Below are 17,981 nucleotides of genomic sequence, written 5' to 3'. Positions count from 1 at the left end.
GCCAGCAGGAAAGCAGTGACACGTGGTAAAGGCGCAGCTAAACAAGCCCAGAGAGCGTCCTCCAATGTCTTTTCCATGTTTGAGCAGTCACAGATCCAAGAATTTAAGGAGGTGATCACAATCAGACCTAGGATTTCATCGCATTTCTCTACCTATGTATAGGCTCCGGTGTAATTACTAAAAAAACAACAAAATTCTGATTCGTGATGAGCGAGCATGCTCGGGTGCTTACTGAGTAGCTTTGGTGTGCTCGTATATTATGTTCAAGTCCCTGCGTCTGCATGATTTACAGCTGTAAGACAGCCTCAACACATATGAGGATTCCCTAACAAACAGGCAATCCCTGCATGTGTTGAGGCTGTCTAACAGCCATAAATCATGCAGATGCAGGGACTCGAACATAATATACGAGCACGCCAAAGCTACTCGGTAAGCACCCAAGCATGCTCGGTGAAAGTGTTAAACAAGCACGCTCGCTCATCACTAATTCTGATCAGTTGTTTTCAACCTGAATCCAATATCTAAAAGGCAATTGCCCAACCTGTAGTAGATGTCAAGTTGCTAAATATTCTGTTAAGAGGTTTCTGATTATATGTGGGGATTATGGGGGTAGCTCTCATGTGCACCCAGATAGACATATTTAGTATGGGCGTTGCACAGATTTTGTTGACAGCCTAACTGGAGAAAATGCCGCACAACCAAATGTTATAATTTAATCTACTACGGCTATGAAAAGTTTACAAAACTGATCAAGATGTTCTTTGATCAGAACATATAAGCCCACTATCACGTCATGGCAAACATCTCAGTAGGTCCCTAACCTGCCTGGCAGGTCACGACACCGCGCTAGCAGGAGGAGCGACCCAGGTGTGTCACATCAGCCATGTAGCCAGGCAAACCCCCATGACTCCAGATAATACCACCCTACAGCATAGCACCACAAGAACAATGGCTGCCGCACAGTGGCGTAACTAGAGTCCAATGGGCCCCGGTGCAAAATGGGGGTTCGGACAGGAACCACTAAACGGGTGCTTAAACGCGGTGTGAACGCACCCTTAGCAGTTTGTAACATACCAGGCATAGCACACCTGGGTCGCTTCCCTGCTAGCGCAGTATTGCGGCAGCGTTGGATGCCGCACAGCAATACTCCATGCAGGTTAAGAACATAGTAAATTTGCTGTGATGTGGCAGTGGGCTTATACATTCTGATCAACATCTTAACTAAGAACCTCTTGTTCACTATGGTCCAAGTCTCTTTCTAGAGTTATGTTTTGTTCACAACTAAACATTATAAGAGGAATGGCAGTCTTATACTTTCATTACTTATATCTTCTACTATGAGGAGGTGACATGCCATTTTATGTGTTGCATAGGCCTTTAGTTGCATAGACCAAAACCGTGATGGTATTATCAGCAAGTCTGACCTGAAAGAGACCTACATGCAGCTCGGTAAGTAATTAATTTTGTATTTAAAATCTACAATAATGGACAACCATGCATCCATCTGAAGAAACACAAGAGGAGGCAACAGGAGGTTAAATGGCGTGGTATCTTCTGAGTCAACCATCTTATGTCCTTTGGCCATCTGTTTCTTCAAAGGGGTTGTCCACTAATCGTAAAACCCCTTCTCAATCCTCATGTTTTCCCCTTGTAAAATAATAACACTCATACTCACCTCCGATGCCAGTGGTGTTGGCACTGTCTCAGGTGGGGCTTGTCTGACATTGTTATGTCACTCAAATCCTGCGACCAGTCAGGGCTTTCTTCACTCTCACCGCCTTCAGACATACTACATACATCTGGAGGTAGTTAGAGCTGCTGCTGTCTGATTTTCTCTGGATATATGTGTTGCGTCCAAAGACAGGGAGAGTGAAGTGGCCACTGATTGGCCAAAGGGGTCGTGTGACTTAACAATGTCATGTGGTCCCCGGGAGAGCCAGTGCCGACACCACTGGAATGGCGCCAGCATCGGAGGTGAGGATAAGTGTTATTATTTTACAAGGGGGAAACCTGAGAATTGAGAAAGAGTTGTCCGAATAGTGGACAACCCCTTTAAGGATCTAAAACAAGTTATATCTGCTTGTTGGAAAACTGGGTGACAACCAATATCGTTTCCATTACAGCTCTCCTATACATGGGTTTGTCCAAATTGTTGCCATCTTTTCTTCCCATGTTCTGTGTGAATATTCACATATTGAGAAAAAGTGATGAACTAAAGTGATTTTCCACTAAAGAAACTATCTATTAATCCTACTTGTTCAGGTAAAATGAATACAAATGATGAAGAGCTTGAAGGAATGTTGAAGGAAGGAAAAGGACCGATCAACTTCACCGTGTTCTTGTCACTCTTTGGAGAGAAGCTTAATGGTGAGTCCATCAATAAAGTTCATGTGTCCTCTCTTCTCTTTCTCCTGGATGGAATACCTAGACTAGATGGTGCTGGCGACATATACTACCCCGAACACTATCACTAATCCATCAAGTGGTCAATCTAAGCTGTATCTAAATGCAACAGTACAACCAACCCGGAACAATGGCTAGTTGTACCTTCATTCCAATGATGAAGACATTTTGAAGTTTTTGAAGTGTCTTCATCACAATACATGCAGCACTATTCTTTCTGTTAAACTAACCAAAATTGCCAATGCAGACTCTGATTGCAGTGTGAACAGAGACAAACACAGAGGCAATTGACTCTCCTAATATATGTTTTTCCCAGGAACGGACCCAGAGGACTCTATACTTAGCGCTTTTAAACTTCTAGACCCCAACGGAACAGGAAATGTCAACAAAGATGAGTATGTGATCTTATGTGTTTCGAACCTTACTTGTTTTGGAGAGTTTTTAGCCCCTGGCACCCAACCCAAGTGGGCACGGATTCGAGTTGGTTGACACATCACAGCAGATCTTAAGGAAATGTCTGGCAGCCACATAGATATTATGTTTCACTGGTAGCTGCAGACAATCAATCATATTAAAGGGTTGTATCCATCAGTAAAAGTTATCACCTATTCTAACTTGCGGATCGGTGGGGGTCTGACCGATGGGACCGGCACAGCTTCGGAGAAAGGGGCTCCCTGTCAGAGTGGAGTCGTGATAGTGCATCCATTCCAACTGGGAATTTTAGAGAATTTTGAATAGGTGATAACTGGTATTTATTGGAATAGTCCCATAGACTGACTGTTGGCCTACAGTTATCTCTCCTGATTCCTCTATGTACATAGTAAACAGTCAGATGAGTTACTGTGTTTGCAATATGGAGATTGTTTTTTCCGGGAGATGGTGAGACGCTGCCACCATCATATCAGGAAAACAAAAATATTTCATCACTTCAAGCTTTGAAATTCAATAAGTCCCATACTTATCTGTTGCTGGAAAGTAGGGAGGACCCCATACACATTGGATGATCTTATTGATCTGCTGAAAATAGAGGCTGACTTTGGCTTTTGCGTAGGGTATTCTGCAAGTGGTCATTGGCCAAATATATTAATCTGGAATTATTTTCCTATCTTCAGGCTAAAACATCTACTGATGACACAAGCGGACAAATTCACAGCAGAAGAGGTGAGATTTTTAACTGCTATCCAGTCCCATGATTTGCACTATTCCACCCTAAGCAAATGTTCACACGAAGTGAACATTGGTCAACCGCTAGGGCCAAATAAAGAAATTGGGTGTGAGGTCAGAACAGTCAATATAGTAAGAAGGAATAGAGGTACAGAGAGATACATAAAATACATGTACACTAATGCCAGAAGCCTCACCAACAAAATGGAGGAATTAGAATTAATTTTGTTGGAAAATAATTATGACATGGTGGGGATATCTGAGACATGGCTGGACGAGAGCCATGACTGGGCAGTTAATTTACAGGGCTATAGTCTGTTCAGAAATTACTGTACAAACAAGCGAGGGGGAGTGTGTGTTTATATGTAAAATCACCCTTAAAACCCATCTTGCGGGAGGATATATGTGAATCTAATGGAAATGTAGAGTCCCTGTGGGTGGAGATAAGGGGAGGGGGAAAAAATAATAAATCACTGATAGGGGTTTGTTATACGTCTCCAAAAATAATGGAAGCAGCGGAGAATATCCTCGTAAAGCAAATAGATGAAGCAGCGACTCAAGGAGAAGTCATTATTATGGGGGACTTCAACTACCCTGAAATACATTGGGGAACAGAAACCTGTAGTTCAAGCAAAGGTAATAGGTTTTTGAGAACTTTGAGAGACAATTACCTTTCACAACTGGTTCAGGACCCAACAAGAAGGGGGCACTCTTAGACCTAATATTAACCAACAGGCCAGACCGCATATCAAATATAAGAGTTGGGGTTCACTTGGGTAATAGTGATCACAAAATAACAACTTTTCTTGTATCCTTTAATAAGATGTGTAGTAGAGGGGTTACATGGACTCTAAACTTCAGGAAGGCAAATTTCCAACGGTTGAGAGATGATCTTAGTGCAATAAACTAGGACGATATCCTGAGACATAAAACTACACAAAGCAAATGGGAGACATTTATTAGCATCCTGAATAGGACCTGTTTACAATATATACCCTATGGGAATAAACATGCTAGAAATAGGAGGAAACCACTATGACTAAATAGAGCTGTAAGGGGCGCAATAAGTGGCAAAAAGAAAGCATTTAGAGAACTAAAGCAAGTAGGTAGTGATGAGGCATTAAATAAATACAGAAAATTAAATAAATTCTGTAAAAAACAAATCAAGGCAGCAAAGATTGAAACAGAGAGACTCATTGCCAGAGAAAGTAAAAATAATCCCAAAATATTCTTTAACTACATAAATAGTAAGAAACTAAAAAATGATAGTGTTGGCCCCCTTAAAAATAGTCTGGGAGAAATATTGGATGAAGATGAGGAAAAAGCCAATATGTTGAAAAAAAATCATTTAACAGTATTTTCACAAGAAAATCGCATGACAGAAAACATGATCAGTGATAACAAACATTCTCCATTAAATGTCACTTGCTTAACCCAGCAGGAAGTACGGCGGCGTCTAAAAATCACTAAAGTTGACAAATCCCCGGGCCCGGATGGGATACACCCGCGAGTACTGCAGGAATTAAGTAAAGTCATAGATAGACCATTATTTTTAATCTTTAAAGATTCCATAATAACAGGGTCTGTACCACAGGACTGGCGTATAGCAAATGTGGTGCCAATATTCAAAAAGGGGACAAAAACCGAACTTGGAAATTATAGGCCAGTAAGCTTAACCTCTACTGTGGGTAAAATCCTGGAGGGTTTCCTAAGAGATGCTATACTAGAGTATCTGAAGAAGAATAACCTCATGACTAGTGTTGAGCGATACCTTCCGATATCAGGAAATATCGTATCGGATTGGATCGGGCCGATACCCAAAAAGTATCGGATATCGCCGATTCCGATACCGGAAACCAATGCAAGTCAATGGGACACAAATATCGGAATGAAAATAAACCCTTTCTTTCCTTGTAGGTTAATTCTACATGAAGTAAAACAACTAAGAATAATGTAGAATGACATGAAAAGCCGGCAATTCATCAGCGGCATACACCGGTACCCGACAATTTACAACAGAAAGAATAGAGCTTCACACATAGATTAGATAGATAGAAACATGTCAGTCACATATATATGAAGTACAGTGACAGTGTTGCTTACTGTACTTGTCATTTAGTGTAAAGGATTTATTAAAAAAAATATTAGTGTTTTCGTGCACCGTCTCTTTAAAAAAGCCGGCCGGCAATTCAGCATCTGTACCCGACAATTTATAACAGACAGAATAGAGCTTCACACATAGATTAGATAGATAGAAACATGTCAGTCACATATATATGAAGTACAGTGACAGTGCTGCTTACTGTACTTGTCATTTAGTGTAAAGTATTTATTTAAAAAAATAATAGTGTTTTCATGCACCGTCTCTTTAAGAAAGCCGGCCGGCAATTCAGCAGCGGTACCCGACAATTTATAACAGACAGAATAGAGCTTCACACATAGATTAGATAGATAGAAACATGTCAGTCACATATATATGAAGTACAGTGATAGTGTTGATTACTGTACTTGTCATTTAGTGTTAAAATAAAGGATTTATTTAAAAAAAAATTGGCGTGGGGTTCCCCTTAATTTTAGGCTCTAGCGGAGGTTAAGCAGACAGCTGGGGCAAATGTTTGAAGCCTGGGAAGGGGGTAATACCCACGGAGCTTCCCAGGCTACTAATATCAGCCCCCAGCTGAACACCTAGCCTTTACTAGCTATTAAAATGGGGGAACCCCCCAAAAAAATGACGTGGGGTCCCCCCTAATTTAATAGCTAGCAAAGGCTAGGCAGACAGCTGGGGGCTGATATTAATAGCCCAGGAAGGGAGCCATGAATATTGGCCCCCTCCCAGGCTAGAAACACCAGCCGTCAGCCGCCCCAGAAATGGCGCATCCATAGGATGCGCCAATTCTGGCACTTAGCCTCGCTCTTCCACGCTGCCCTGGTGCGGTGGCAGGGGGTAATAGGGTTGGGGTTGATGTCAGCTTATAATGCCAGCTGACATCAAGCCCAGGTTAGTAATGGAGAGGCGTCTATAAGACACCCCCATTACTAACCCCATAGTCAAAGTTAAAAGAAAACACAAACACCCAGAATAAAGTCCTTTAATTGAAATAAAGACACAATTCTTTATTGTTCTAAATTAAACCATACTTACCATCACGCCCATTCCAGCTGAAGCCAACGATCTCCTGCAATAAAAGTAAAATAATAAAGCAACCTCATCCTTACCTTTCCATGGTTCCCACGACAGCTTCAGCTCTGCTACATCGAGATGACAGGCTGGACCGCAGCAGAACGCTGCCATCCAGCCTGTCATCCCGCAGACACTGAGAAGCGCAGGCATGCTTGCGCTCCTCAGTGTCTCTCTGTGACGTCATCCAGATGAGCCGAGTTCATGTCCAATGAACTCAGCTCACCTCATGCACGTCACTGACAGCGTGGGAAAATTCTCCTGCACTCAGCGCTTCAGCGTGAGAATTCTCCCACGCTGTCAGTGACATACATGAGGTGAGGTCATGTCCAATCAACTCAGCTCACCTCATGCACGTCACTGACAGCGTGGGAAAATTCTCACGCTGAAGTGCTGAGTGCAGGAGAATTTTCCCACGCTGTCAGTGACGTACATGAGGTGAGCTGAGTTCATTGGACATGACCTCGGCTCATCTGGATGCCGTCACAGCCAGACACTGAGGAGTGGAAGTATGCCTGCGCTTCTCAGTGTCTGCGGGATGACAGGATGGATGGCAGCGTTCTGCTGCGGTCCAGCCTGTCATCTCGATGTAGCAGAGCTGAAGCTGTCGTGGGAGCCATGGAAAGGTGAGGATGATGTTGCTTTATTATTTTACTTTTATTGCAGGAGATCGTTGGCTTCAGCTGGAATGGGCGTGATGGTAAGTATGGTTTAATTTAGAACAATAAAGAATTGTGTGTTTATTTCAATTAAAGGACTTTTTTCTGGGTGTTGTGTTTTTTTAAATACTTTACTAGAAATTCATGGTGGTCATGTCTAATATTGGCGTGACCCCATGAATTTCGGGCTTAGGGCCAGCTGATAATGCCAAGCTGGCCTTAACCCCTTTATTACCCAGTGAGCCACCGCACCAGGGCCCTGGATGAGTTGGGTACAGCGCCAGAAGATGGCGCTTCTATGAACGCGCCATTTTCTGGGGCGGCTGCGGACTGCAATTTGCAGCGGGGGTGGCCCAGAAAGCTTGGGTCTCCCTGCGCTGCGGATTCCAGCCCCCAGTTGCCTAGTTGTATCTGGCTGGGCACAAAAATAGGGCGAAGCCCCACGCATTTTTTTTTTTAATTATTTCATGAAATTCATGGAATAATTAAGAAAAAAAGGGCTTCCCTATATTGTTGTGTCCAACCAGGTACAAATAGGCAGCTGGTGGTTGGGGGCAGCCCGTTCCTGCCTGCTGTACCTGGCTGGACACAAATATAGTGCGAAGCCCCACGTCAATTTTTTTTTAATTATTTCATGAAATAATTTGTTTAAAAAAGGGCTTCCCTATATTGTTGTGTCCGGCCAGGTACAAATAGGCAGCTGGTGGTTGGGGGCAGCCTGTTCCTGCCTGCTGTACCTGGCTGGACACAAATATAGGGCGAAGCCCCACGTCAATTTTTTTTAAAATAAATCCTTTATTTTAACACTAAATGACATTTGAGGAGTTAATAAAGATGCAGTCCCTAAATTATTATTTATTTTTTAATTAATTTTTCCCAAAACTTTTGACGTGGGCTTCGCCATATTTTTGTATGCCAGCCAGGTACAGCATCCAGCTTCTATGAACGCGCCATTTTCCGGGGTGGCTGCGGACTGCAATTTTCAGCGGGGGGGGCAGAAAGCTTGGGCCTCCCTGCGCTGCAGATTCCATCCCCCAGCTGCCTAGTTGTACCTGGCTGGACACAAAAATAGGGAGAAGCTTCACGTATTTTTTTTTTTAATTATTTCATGAAATTCATGAAATAATTAAGAAAAAAAGGGCTTCCCTATATTGTTGTGTCCAACCAGGTACAAATAGGCAGCTGGTGGTTGGGGGCAGCCCGTTCCTGCCTGCTGTACCTGGCTGGACACAAATATAGTGCGAAGCCCCACGTCAATTTTTTTTAAATCATTTCAGGAAATTCATGAAATAATTAAAAAAAATTGATGTGGGGCTTCGCCCTATATTTGTGTCCAGTCAGGTACAGCAGGCAGGAACGGGCTGCCCCCAACCACCAGCTGCCTATTTGTACCTGGTTGGACACAACAATATAGGGAAGCCCTTTTTTTCTTAATTATTCCATGAATTTCATGAATTTAAAAAAAAAAACCGTGGAGCTTCGCCCTATTTTTGTGTCCAGCCAGGTACAACTAGGCAGCTGGGGGCTGGAATCTGCAGCGCAGGGAGGCCCAAGCTTTCTGGGCCCCACCCGCTGCAAATTGCAGTCCGCAGCCGCCACGGAAAATGGCACGTTCATAGAAGCGCCATCTTCTGGCGCTGTACCCAACTCATCCAGGGCCCTGGTGCGGTGGCTCACTGGGTAATAAAGGGGTTAAGGCCAGCTTGGCATTATCAGCTGGCCCTAAGCCCGAAATTCATGGGGTCACGCCAATATTAGACATGACCACCATGAATTTCTAGTAAAGTATTTAAAAAAAACACAAACACCCAGAAAAAAGTCCTTTAATTGAAATAAACACACAATTCTTTATTGTTCTAAATTAAACCATACTTACCATCACGCCCATTCCAGCTGAAGCCAACGATCTCCTGCAATAAAAGAAAAATAATAAAGCAACCTCATCCTTACCTTTCCATGGCTCCCACGACGGCTCCAGCTCTGCTACATCGAGATGACAGGCTGGACCGCAGCAGAACGCTGCCATCCAGCCTGTCATCCCGCAGACACTGAGAAGCGCAGGCATACTTCCACTCCTCAGTGTCTGGCTGTGACGGCATCCAGATGAGCCGACAATGAACTCGGCTCACCTCATGTACGTCACTGACAGCGTGGGAGAATTCTCCTGCACTCAGCGCTTCAGCGTGAGAATTTTCCCACGCTGTCAGTGACGTGCATGAGGTGAGGTCATGTCCAATGAACTCGGCGCACCTCATGCACGTCACTGACAGCGTGGGAAAATTCTCACGCTGAAGCGCTGAGTGCAGGAGAATTTTCCCACGCTGTCAGTGACGTGCATGAGGTGAGCTGAGTTCATTGGACATGACCTCACCTCATGTATGTCACTGACAGCGTGGGAGAATTCTCCTGCACTCAGCGCTTCAGCGTGAGAATTTTCTCACGCTGTCAGTGACGTGCATGAGGTGAGCTGAGTTCATTGGACATGACCTCGGCTCATCTTTATGCCGTCACAGCCAGACACTGAGGAGCGCAAGCATGCCTGCGCTTCTCAGTGTCTGCGGGATGACAGGCTGGATGGCAGCGTTCTGCTGCGGTCCAGCCTGTCATCTCGATGTAGCAGAGCTGAAGCTGTCGTGGGAACCATGGAAAGGTAAGGATGAGGTTGCTTTATTATTTTTCTTTTATTGCAGGAGATCGTTGGCTTCAGCTGGAATGGGCGTGATGGTAGGTATGGTTTAATTTAGAACAATAAAGAATTGTGTCTTTATTTCAATTAAAGGACTTTTTTCTGGGTGTTTGTGTTTTTTTTAAATACTTTACTAGAAATTCATGGCGGTCATGTCTAATATTGGCGTGACCCCATGAATTTCGGGCTTAGGGCCAGCTGATAATGCCAAGCTGGCCTTAACCCCTTTATTACCCAGTGAGCCACCACACCAGGGCCCTGGATGAGTTGGGTACAGCGCCAGAAGATGGCGCTTCTATGAACGCGCCATTTTCCGGGGCGGCTGCGGACTGCAATTTGCAGCGGGTGGGGCCCAGAAAGCTTGGGCCTCCCTGCGCTGCGGATTCCAGCCCCCAGCTGCCTTGTTGTACCTGGCTGGACACAAAAAGAGGGCGAAGCCCCACGTATTTTTTTTTTTAATTATTTCATGAAATTCATGGAATAATTAAGAAAAAAAGGGCTTCCCTATATTGTTGTGTCCGGCTAGGTACAAATAGGCAGCTGGTGGTTGGGGGCAGCCCGTTCCTGCCTGCTGTACCTGGCTGGACACAAATATAGGGCGAAGCCCCACATAATTTTTTTTTAATTATTTCATGAATTTCCTGAAATAATTAAAAAAAAATTGACGTGGGGCTTTGCACTATATTTGTGTCCAGGCAGGTACAGCAGGCAGGAACGGGCTGCCCCCAACCACCAGCTGCCTATTTGTACCTGGTTGGACACAACAATATAGGGAAGCCCTTTTTTTCTTAATTATTCCATGAATTTCATGAAATAATTAAAAAAAAAAAAAACGTGGAGCTTCTCCCTATTTTTGTGTCCAGCCAGGTACAACTAGGCAGCTGGGGGCTGGAATCTGCAGCGCAGGGAGGCCCAAGCTTTCTGCCCCCCCCCCCCCGCTGAAAATTGAAGTCCGCAGCCGCCCCGGAAAATGGCGCGTTCATAGAAGCTGGATGCTGTACCTGGCTGGCATACAAAAATATGGCGAAGCCCACGTCAAAAGTTTTGGGAAAAATTAATTAAAAAATAAATAATAATTTAGGGACTGCATCTTTATTAACTCCTCAAATGTCATTTAGTGTTAAAATAAAGGATTTATTTAAAAAAAAAATGGCGTGGGATCCCCCATAATTTTAGTCTCTAGCGGAGGTTAAGCAGACGGCTGGGGCAGATGTTTGAAGCCTGGGAAGGGGGTAAAACCCACGGAGCTTCCCAGGCTACTAATATCAGCCCCCAGCTGAATACCTAGCCTTTACTAGCTATTAAAATGGGGGACCCCCCCCAAAAAAATGACGTGGGGTCCCCCCTATTTTAATAGCTAGCAAAGGCTAGGCAGACAGCTGGGGGCTGATATTAATAGCCCAGGAAGGGTGCCATGAATATTGGCCCCCTCCCAGGCTAGAAACACCAGCCGTCAGCCGACCCAGAAATGGCGCATCCATAGGATGCGCCAATTCTGGCACTTAGCCTCGCTCTTCCACGCTGCCCTGGTGCGGTGGCAGGGGGTAATAGTGGTGGGGTTCATGTCAGCGCCAGCTGCCATGAAGCCCAGGTTAGTAATGATGGGCGTCTATAAGACACCCCCATTACTAACCTACAAAGTGTTAAAAAGAAAACACACACTACACCCAGAAAAAAATAATTTATTTGAAATAAAACACACCATTTTATTTAATTCTTAGTTTACTAAAAATAATAGTTACCTGTCCACGTTCCTGCGCTGATCTCCCATGCACAGCTGTCACATCTGGAGATGGTGACAGCTGTGCATGGCTGCTGTAAGCTCACGCTGCCGGGAACACGTCCGCTCCCGGCAGCGGGAGCCACTGACTGAGGTCACCGGAGTGCATTCAGTCAGCGCAGCTCCGGAGACCTCCTTTACGGCACTGCTGTACCGTGGGAATTTCTCACGATACAGCAGGGCCGTAAAGCAGCTAACCGGAGCAGCGCTGCCTGAACTCCGGTGAACCCTTACGGCCCCGTCATTCTAGCGGTGGCAGCGGTTCAGAGCGGTCACATTCTATGTGGCTGCTCTGAACTGGAGATCTTCGTGGGACACTCGTGGACTACTACGGAGGGGTAAGGATAAGGTTGTGGTTTATTATTTTACATTTTATTACAGGAGATCGATGGCTTCGGGGAATTAGGTGTCTAGGTGAGTATAGGTGTAGTTTTTTATTTTTTACTTTATTTTAGGTGGCGATCGGCGGGGACAGGTAATGTATGAACTAATTTATTTTAGGCAACCACTGGCCACCAATGACATGTATTTAAAATTTATTGGGGACACAGTAGGGCAATTTAAATAGCAGGATCAGGCTGATGGGAACTACTGCTCCCATCGAGCTGATCCTGCTGGCACGAGTGGACGGGGGACAGACATAGGCCGATGGGAGTAGTAGTGTCACATCGGCCTATGTCTGCCTGCACGCACACACACCGCACACAGACACCCCGCACACAGACACCCCGCACACAGACACCCCGCACACAGACACCCCGCACACACACACCCCGCACACAGACACCCCGCACACAGACACCCCGCACACACACACCCCGCACACACACACCCCGCACACACACACCCCGCACACACACACCCCGCACACACACACCCCGCACACACACACCCCGCACACACACACCCCGCACACACACTAATCATGACGGGTCTGGGAGGTGAGGCTGACCTGTGCGGCCGTGGGAAAGTTCATGTGAGTTCATGCAATGCAGTCAAGCATGAACTCACATGAACCCTCTGAGGGCACCGCGGCGACTTCAAATGAACAGCTGATCGGCATCACCTGATACCGCAGCTGTTCATTTGAAATAACCGGCGGGAAAGCGCAGCACAGAACGGGAAAGCCGGCGGTGAAGTCTTTTCACTGCCGGCTTCCCCGCCCGGGTCCTTCGCTCCTTGGTGCTGTGCTCCCCGCCCGGTCCTAATTTACGATTGGGATGGGAGGTGGCGAGGGGAGCGGAGGATCGGGGTGGGAGGCTGCGGGGAAGCAGTATGGGGCTGTGCGATTGTTTAAAAGCCGGCGGCTTTTTACCGCGCGCCGGCTTTTAAACAATCAGGAGAATTCTCTCACGCTGGGATGGCATTCTGATGACAGGCTGGATCTCAGCTGAGCGCTGCCACCCAGCTTGTCATCCTTCACAGACACTGCAGAGCGCAGGCATTATGGGAACTTCCGATTCCGGTATTCGATATTGTAAAAGTATCGTAATTAAGTATCGGAATTCCGATACCGCGAATATCGGCCGATACCCGATATTTCAGTATCGGAATGCTCAACACTACTCATGACCCAATATCAACATGGGTTTACGAGGGACCGTTCCTGTTAGACTAATCTGATCAGTTTTTATGAAGAGGTAAGTTCCGGACTGGACCAAGGAAATGCAGTGGATGTTGTGTATATGGACTTTTCAAAAGCTTTTGATACGGTTCCACAAAAAAGGTTGATACATAAAATGAGAATAATGGGGATAGGGGAAAATATATGTATGTGGGTTAAGAACTGACTCAGTGATAGGAAACCAATAGTGGTTATTAATGGAACGCACTCAGACTGGGTCACAGTTAACAGTGGGGTACCACAGGGGTCAGTATTGGGCCCGCTTCTTTTTAGCATATTTATTAATGACTTTGTAGGGGGCATACAGAGTAGTATTTCAATATTTGCAGATGACACTAAACTCTGCAGGGTAATCAATACAGAGGAGGATAATTTTATATTACAGGAGGATCTATGTAAACTAGAAGCTTGGGCTGATAAATGGCAAATGAGCTTTAATGGGGATAAATGTAAGGTAATGCACTTGGGCAGAGGAAATAAAATGTATAATTATATGCTTAATTGTAAAACACTGGGCAAAACTGTCACTGAAAAAGACCTGGGTGCATTGGTGGACGACAAGTTCACGTTTAGTGGCCAGTGTCAGGCAGCTGCAGCAAAGGCAAACAAAATAATGGGATGCATTAAAAGAGGCATAGATGCTCATGAGGATGTGACGCCCCTGAGGGTTCGACCGCCACAGGGATGCTGCACTTCTTTAATGGAGTGTAGTGTTCCTCCTCTGAGGTAAGAACAGTGTGATAGTCTTGACCCAACCTTTGCATCCAACACCACACTTCTCCACCAGAGGGGGTTAGAATGCACTAGGTGCTGCTCCCCTGGTTACAGGGAGACTGGGGAACCAAGAGTTAGGGGAACCAGTTAGCGGGTGAGGGTGGAGGACTTACAAGTTAGTTACACTTAAAAATTTCATATTTAATAAAAAGCCATCTTGGGTTTTGGGTCTTTTGACTGTTCTACTGTGATCCCCCACACTAACGCAGATCCTGTGTGGGCCTGCATCGGATGGAGACACAGCCCTCGTGCCCCTGCCTTGGGACGAGGGGTAGGTTGTAGACAAGGAATGTCTCAACCCGGTTAAGGACCAGGACCAAGAAGGCCTGGAGCTTAAGAGTGTGGCTCCATAGCAAATAGATCCCGGGGAGGATGCAGACAGAGCGGCGTACGCCACCTGTACTCACCACCTGATATATTCAGAGGGAGTCCGGCTGCAAGAGGGGTACCGGCCCCCGACACCCGACCTTGCTACTCCAAGTCCTGGTCGGGAAAGCCCGGTAGGCCCAGAGGATCCCACCGGGTATCGGACGGAGCGGAGCTGCCACTCGTGCCCTTGTTCTGAGAGGAGCTCAGAGGGAGACCCGGCCTATTCGCACACACACGGACAGGAAAAGATTCGGTCTGTAGTTCAGGAACACTCTGGTGTAGGGTCCCGATGGAACGCTGGACTTACTTGGAGGTTGTCGGACCCCCCGTCCCTGGTGACCGCAGGACTCCGCGGGGAGCAGGGAGTCGCCTTCCTGTTGCCAGCTCTAAAGTGAGTAAAGCCTTGGAAGTTCACCCCTATGACCTCCGGACAGTTTATTCTACTCCACACCGCACGACGCGGCGCCCGTTCTCCTCTACTACTACCCCCTCCATCCTGTCCCTCTGCCCTGAGGCCTCGCTCCGCCTGTGGGGAGTAGTAATAACTTTGGCCGCCACAACACCATGCCTCAGCGGACTGCAGCGGCGCTGGTGGCTTTCACCAGGAGCCACAGGTGGCGTAGTCGTAAATCAGCCACTCAACCCGGATAAGCCCACACCATCCTTTTTAATGTGACGGCCCTGAGCACGGGTCGGGTCCGGGCCACGGCTGCACCCCATCTCTACATCATAGGACCCGACTCCGAGTCCCCCATCTCCCAGGGTAAAACAAAGGGCTTTTCGAGTAGAGGCGTCACAAGGAGAACATCATTTTACCTCTATAAGTCACTAGTGTGACCACACTTAGAATACTGTGTACAGTTCTGGTCTCCGGTGTATAAGAAAGACATAGCTGAACTAGAGCGGGTGCAGAGAAGAGCGACCAAGGTCATTAGAGGACTGGGGGGTCTGCAATACCAAGACAGGTTATTACACTTGGGGTTATTTAGTTTGGAATAACGAAGGCTTAGGGGTGATCTTATTACTATGTACAAGTATATGAGGGGACCGTACAAAGACCTTTCTACTGATCTTTTTACTCTGAGGCCAGAGACGAGGACAAGGGGGCATCTTCTACGTCTGGAGGAAAGAAGGCTTAATCATAATCACAGACGCGGATTCTTTACTGTAAGAGCAGTGAGACTATGGGACTCTCTGCCGCATGATGTTGTAATGAGTGATTCACTACTAAAATTTAAGAAGGGCCTGGATGCCTTTCTTGAAAAGTATAATATTACAGGTTATATATACTAGATTCCTTGATAGGGCGTTGATCCAAGGAACTAGTCTGATTGCCATATGTGGAGTCAGGAAGGATTTTTTTTCCCCAATCTGGAGCTTAGTGTTTGCCACATGGTTTTTTTTTTGCTTTCCTCTGGATCAACATGTTAGGCTATGGGTTGAACTAGATGGATTTAGTCTTCCTTCAATCTTAAAAACTATGTTACTATGTTAAATGTGAAGGTATTAGGGTTCAATGTCCTAGGCTGAAAATCACTATGCATGGAGCTAGAAACTAACCATAAACATACAATAAAGGCACAAAATCTGACAAATGGGGGAAACCAGCAAGATTGGCATTTCATACTAATCAAAAGCCTAGAAAAAATTGATAAGCCAAATTAATAAATTTATAAAGATGCATGTGAGTATGACCAAAATTTTAAAAAAAGTTTCTATGACCAATATTAGTAGGAAGGTTTCTTGGGCCAAAACTACATTTGGTAGTCAGGAATCAGGGTGTGGCTATGAGTAGCAAAATTGTTGGTGGCTGCACAACTATAACTCCAAAACCTTCACCTTCAAAAGTTGGCAAGTATGACTATCTGCTCCCTATGGCAAGCATACATGTCCAGGTTAGGTTTGGATCTCATGTGTCTCTCATCTTTGTTTTTTCCAGGTGGAACAGATGTTTGCTGTGACCCCAATTGATGTCGCAGGGAACATTGACTACAAGTCTCTGTGTTACATCATCACACATGGGGACGAGAAGGAAGAGTCATGAGCTTCAAATGTTATTATCTGTGAATAAAATGCTCTATTTTCTACAGTCGACTTCTTATTTGGCCAAAATTATTGGATTCAATGTTATATTAGATATTGGGATGAAACTGAATGGGAGAAGATACAGATTAGATATTAGAAAAACTTTTTTGACAGTGAGGGTGATCAATGAGTGGAACAGGCGGCCACGAGAGGTGGTGAGTTCCCCTTCAATAGAAGTCTTCACACAGAGGCTGGACAGACATCTGTCTGAGATGGTTTAGTGAATCCTGCATTGAACAGGGGGTTGGACATGATGACCCTGGAGGTCCCGTCTAACTCTAACATTCTATGTTTCTAGAATATTTGGAGGCTCATGGATCAAACCTGTCTCGAATGTGCTCCTATTGCCCATACACAACAATCAGGATCTACACTATGCAATAACTAGGGGTGTCCAGCTTGAATTGCGTAAGCATGAACATTATCTGCTGGATTTTTCTAAATCAATGATGATCCGGTCATAAAGTTGACCAATATGATTTTGGTCAACTTTGATGCGCTGAATTCATTAAGAGGTGCATATCTCTTAATGAATTTGGGGCATCGTATCAGTGGCATGCACCTATGTGCGCTGCACCAAAAATGTTTGGAGTAACATTTCTTGTATAAGAAAAGCTGCCACTTTTGATTAATTTGAAGTGCTGGTGTAGCCATGCCCCATCCCACCTTGGCTTCTCTACAGTTCAGCCCATTTTGGTTGTCGTTAAAACAACAAAAGTTGCAAAATTTTTGCGACTTTATAAAGTACTTTACGCCAGTTTCCTGTCATAAACAGTTTGATGAATTAAAGCCCTTTACTTTATTAGTAATAGAGAATGACAGGCGGTTTCTCTATGATTCAGCCACCACATTATCGAGCTAGCTCGTTCATTTAGCACATAACGGCCACAGGGAGAAGGAAACAAAGCTGCGGCGGCTCATTCTTCAGGAAAGGTAAGTGATTTTTTTTTCTTTAAATTAAATGAATTGGAGGCAAAGTGGGGGGGGGGGACATGGCATTATAATGAATGGGGGCTGGAAGATGGAGGAGAGGAAATTACATAATAAATGGGGAGTTGGGGAGAGTACATGCCATTATAATTAATTGAGGGCATTAAAGTATAATGAACAGAGGATTGGGTGGGGTAGAGGACATGAAAATATAATTAATTGATGATGGGGGTGGGGGGAGGACATGAAATTATAATGAACTGGGGGAGAAAGAAAGGACATGACATTATAATCAATTTGGGGTGTGGGTTGGTAGAGAGGACATGTCA

The 17,981-nt window shown here is 45.3% G+C and overlaps 1 protein-coding gene across 1 annotated transcript; it reads left to right on the top strand.

Moving 5' to 3' along the window:
- MYL7 (myosin light chain 7) lies at nucleotides 1-16,681 on the top strand. Its single transcript, XM_073650879.1, has 6 exons — nucleotides 1-111; nucleotides 1,374-1,449; nucleotides 2,263-2,367; nucleotides 2,720-2,798; nucleotides 3,516-3,564; nucleotides 16,577-16,681. The coding sequence occupies exons 1-6, from the start codon at nucleotides 76-78 to the stop codon at nucleotides 16,679-16,681; spliced, it is 450 nt and encodes a 149-aa protein (XP_073506980.1). The 5' UTR covers nucleotides 1-75.
- The last annotated feature ends 1,300 nt before the right edge of the window (nucleotides 16,682-17,981 follow it).

The sequence above is a fragment of the Phyllobates terribilis genome, unplaced genomic scaffold (assembly GCF_046119375.1).
Source record: "Phyllobates terribilis strain yellow unplaced genomic scaffold, ASM4611937v1 Scaffold_11__3_contigs__length_659146591, whole genome shotgun sequence".
NCBI lineage: Eukaryota > Metazoa > Chordata > Amphibia > Anura > Dendrobatidae > Phyllobates > Phyllobates terribilis.
Note: the sequence above shows the minus strand (reverse complement) of the source record. Positions and strands in the feature narration are given on the sequence as shown.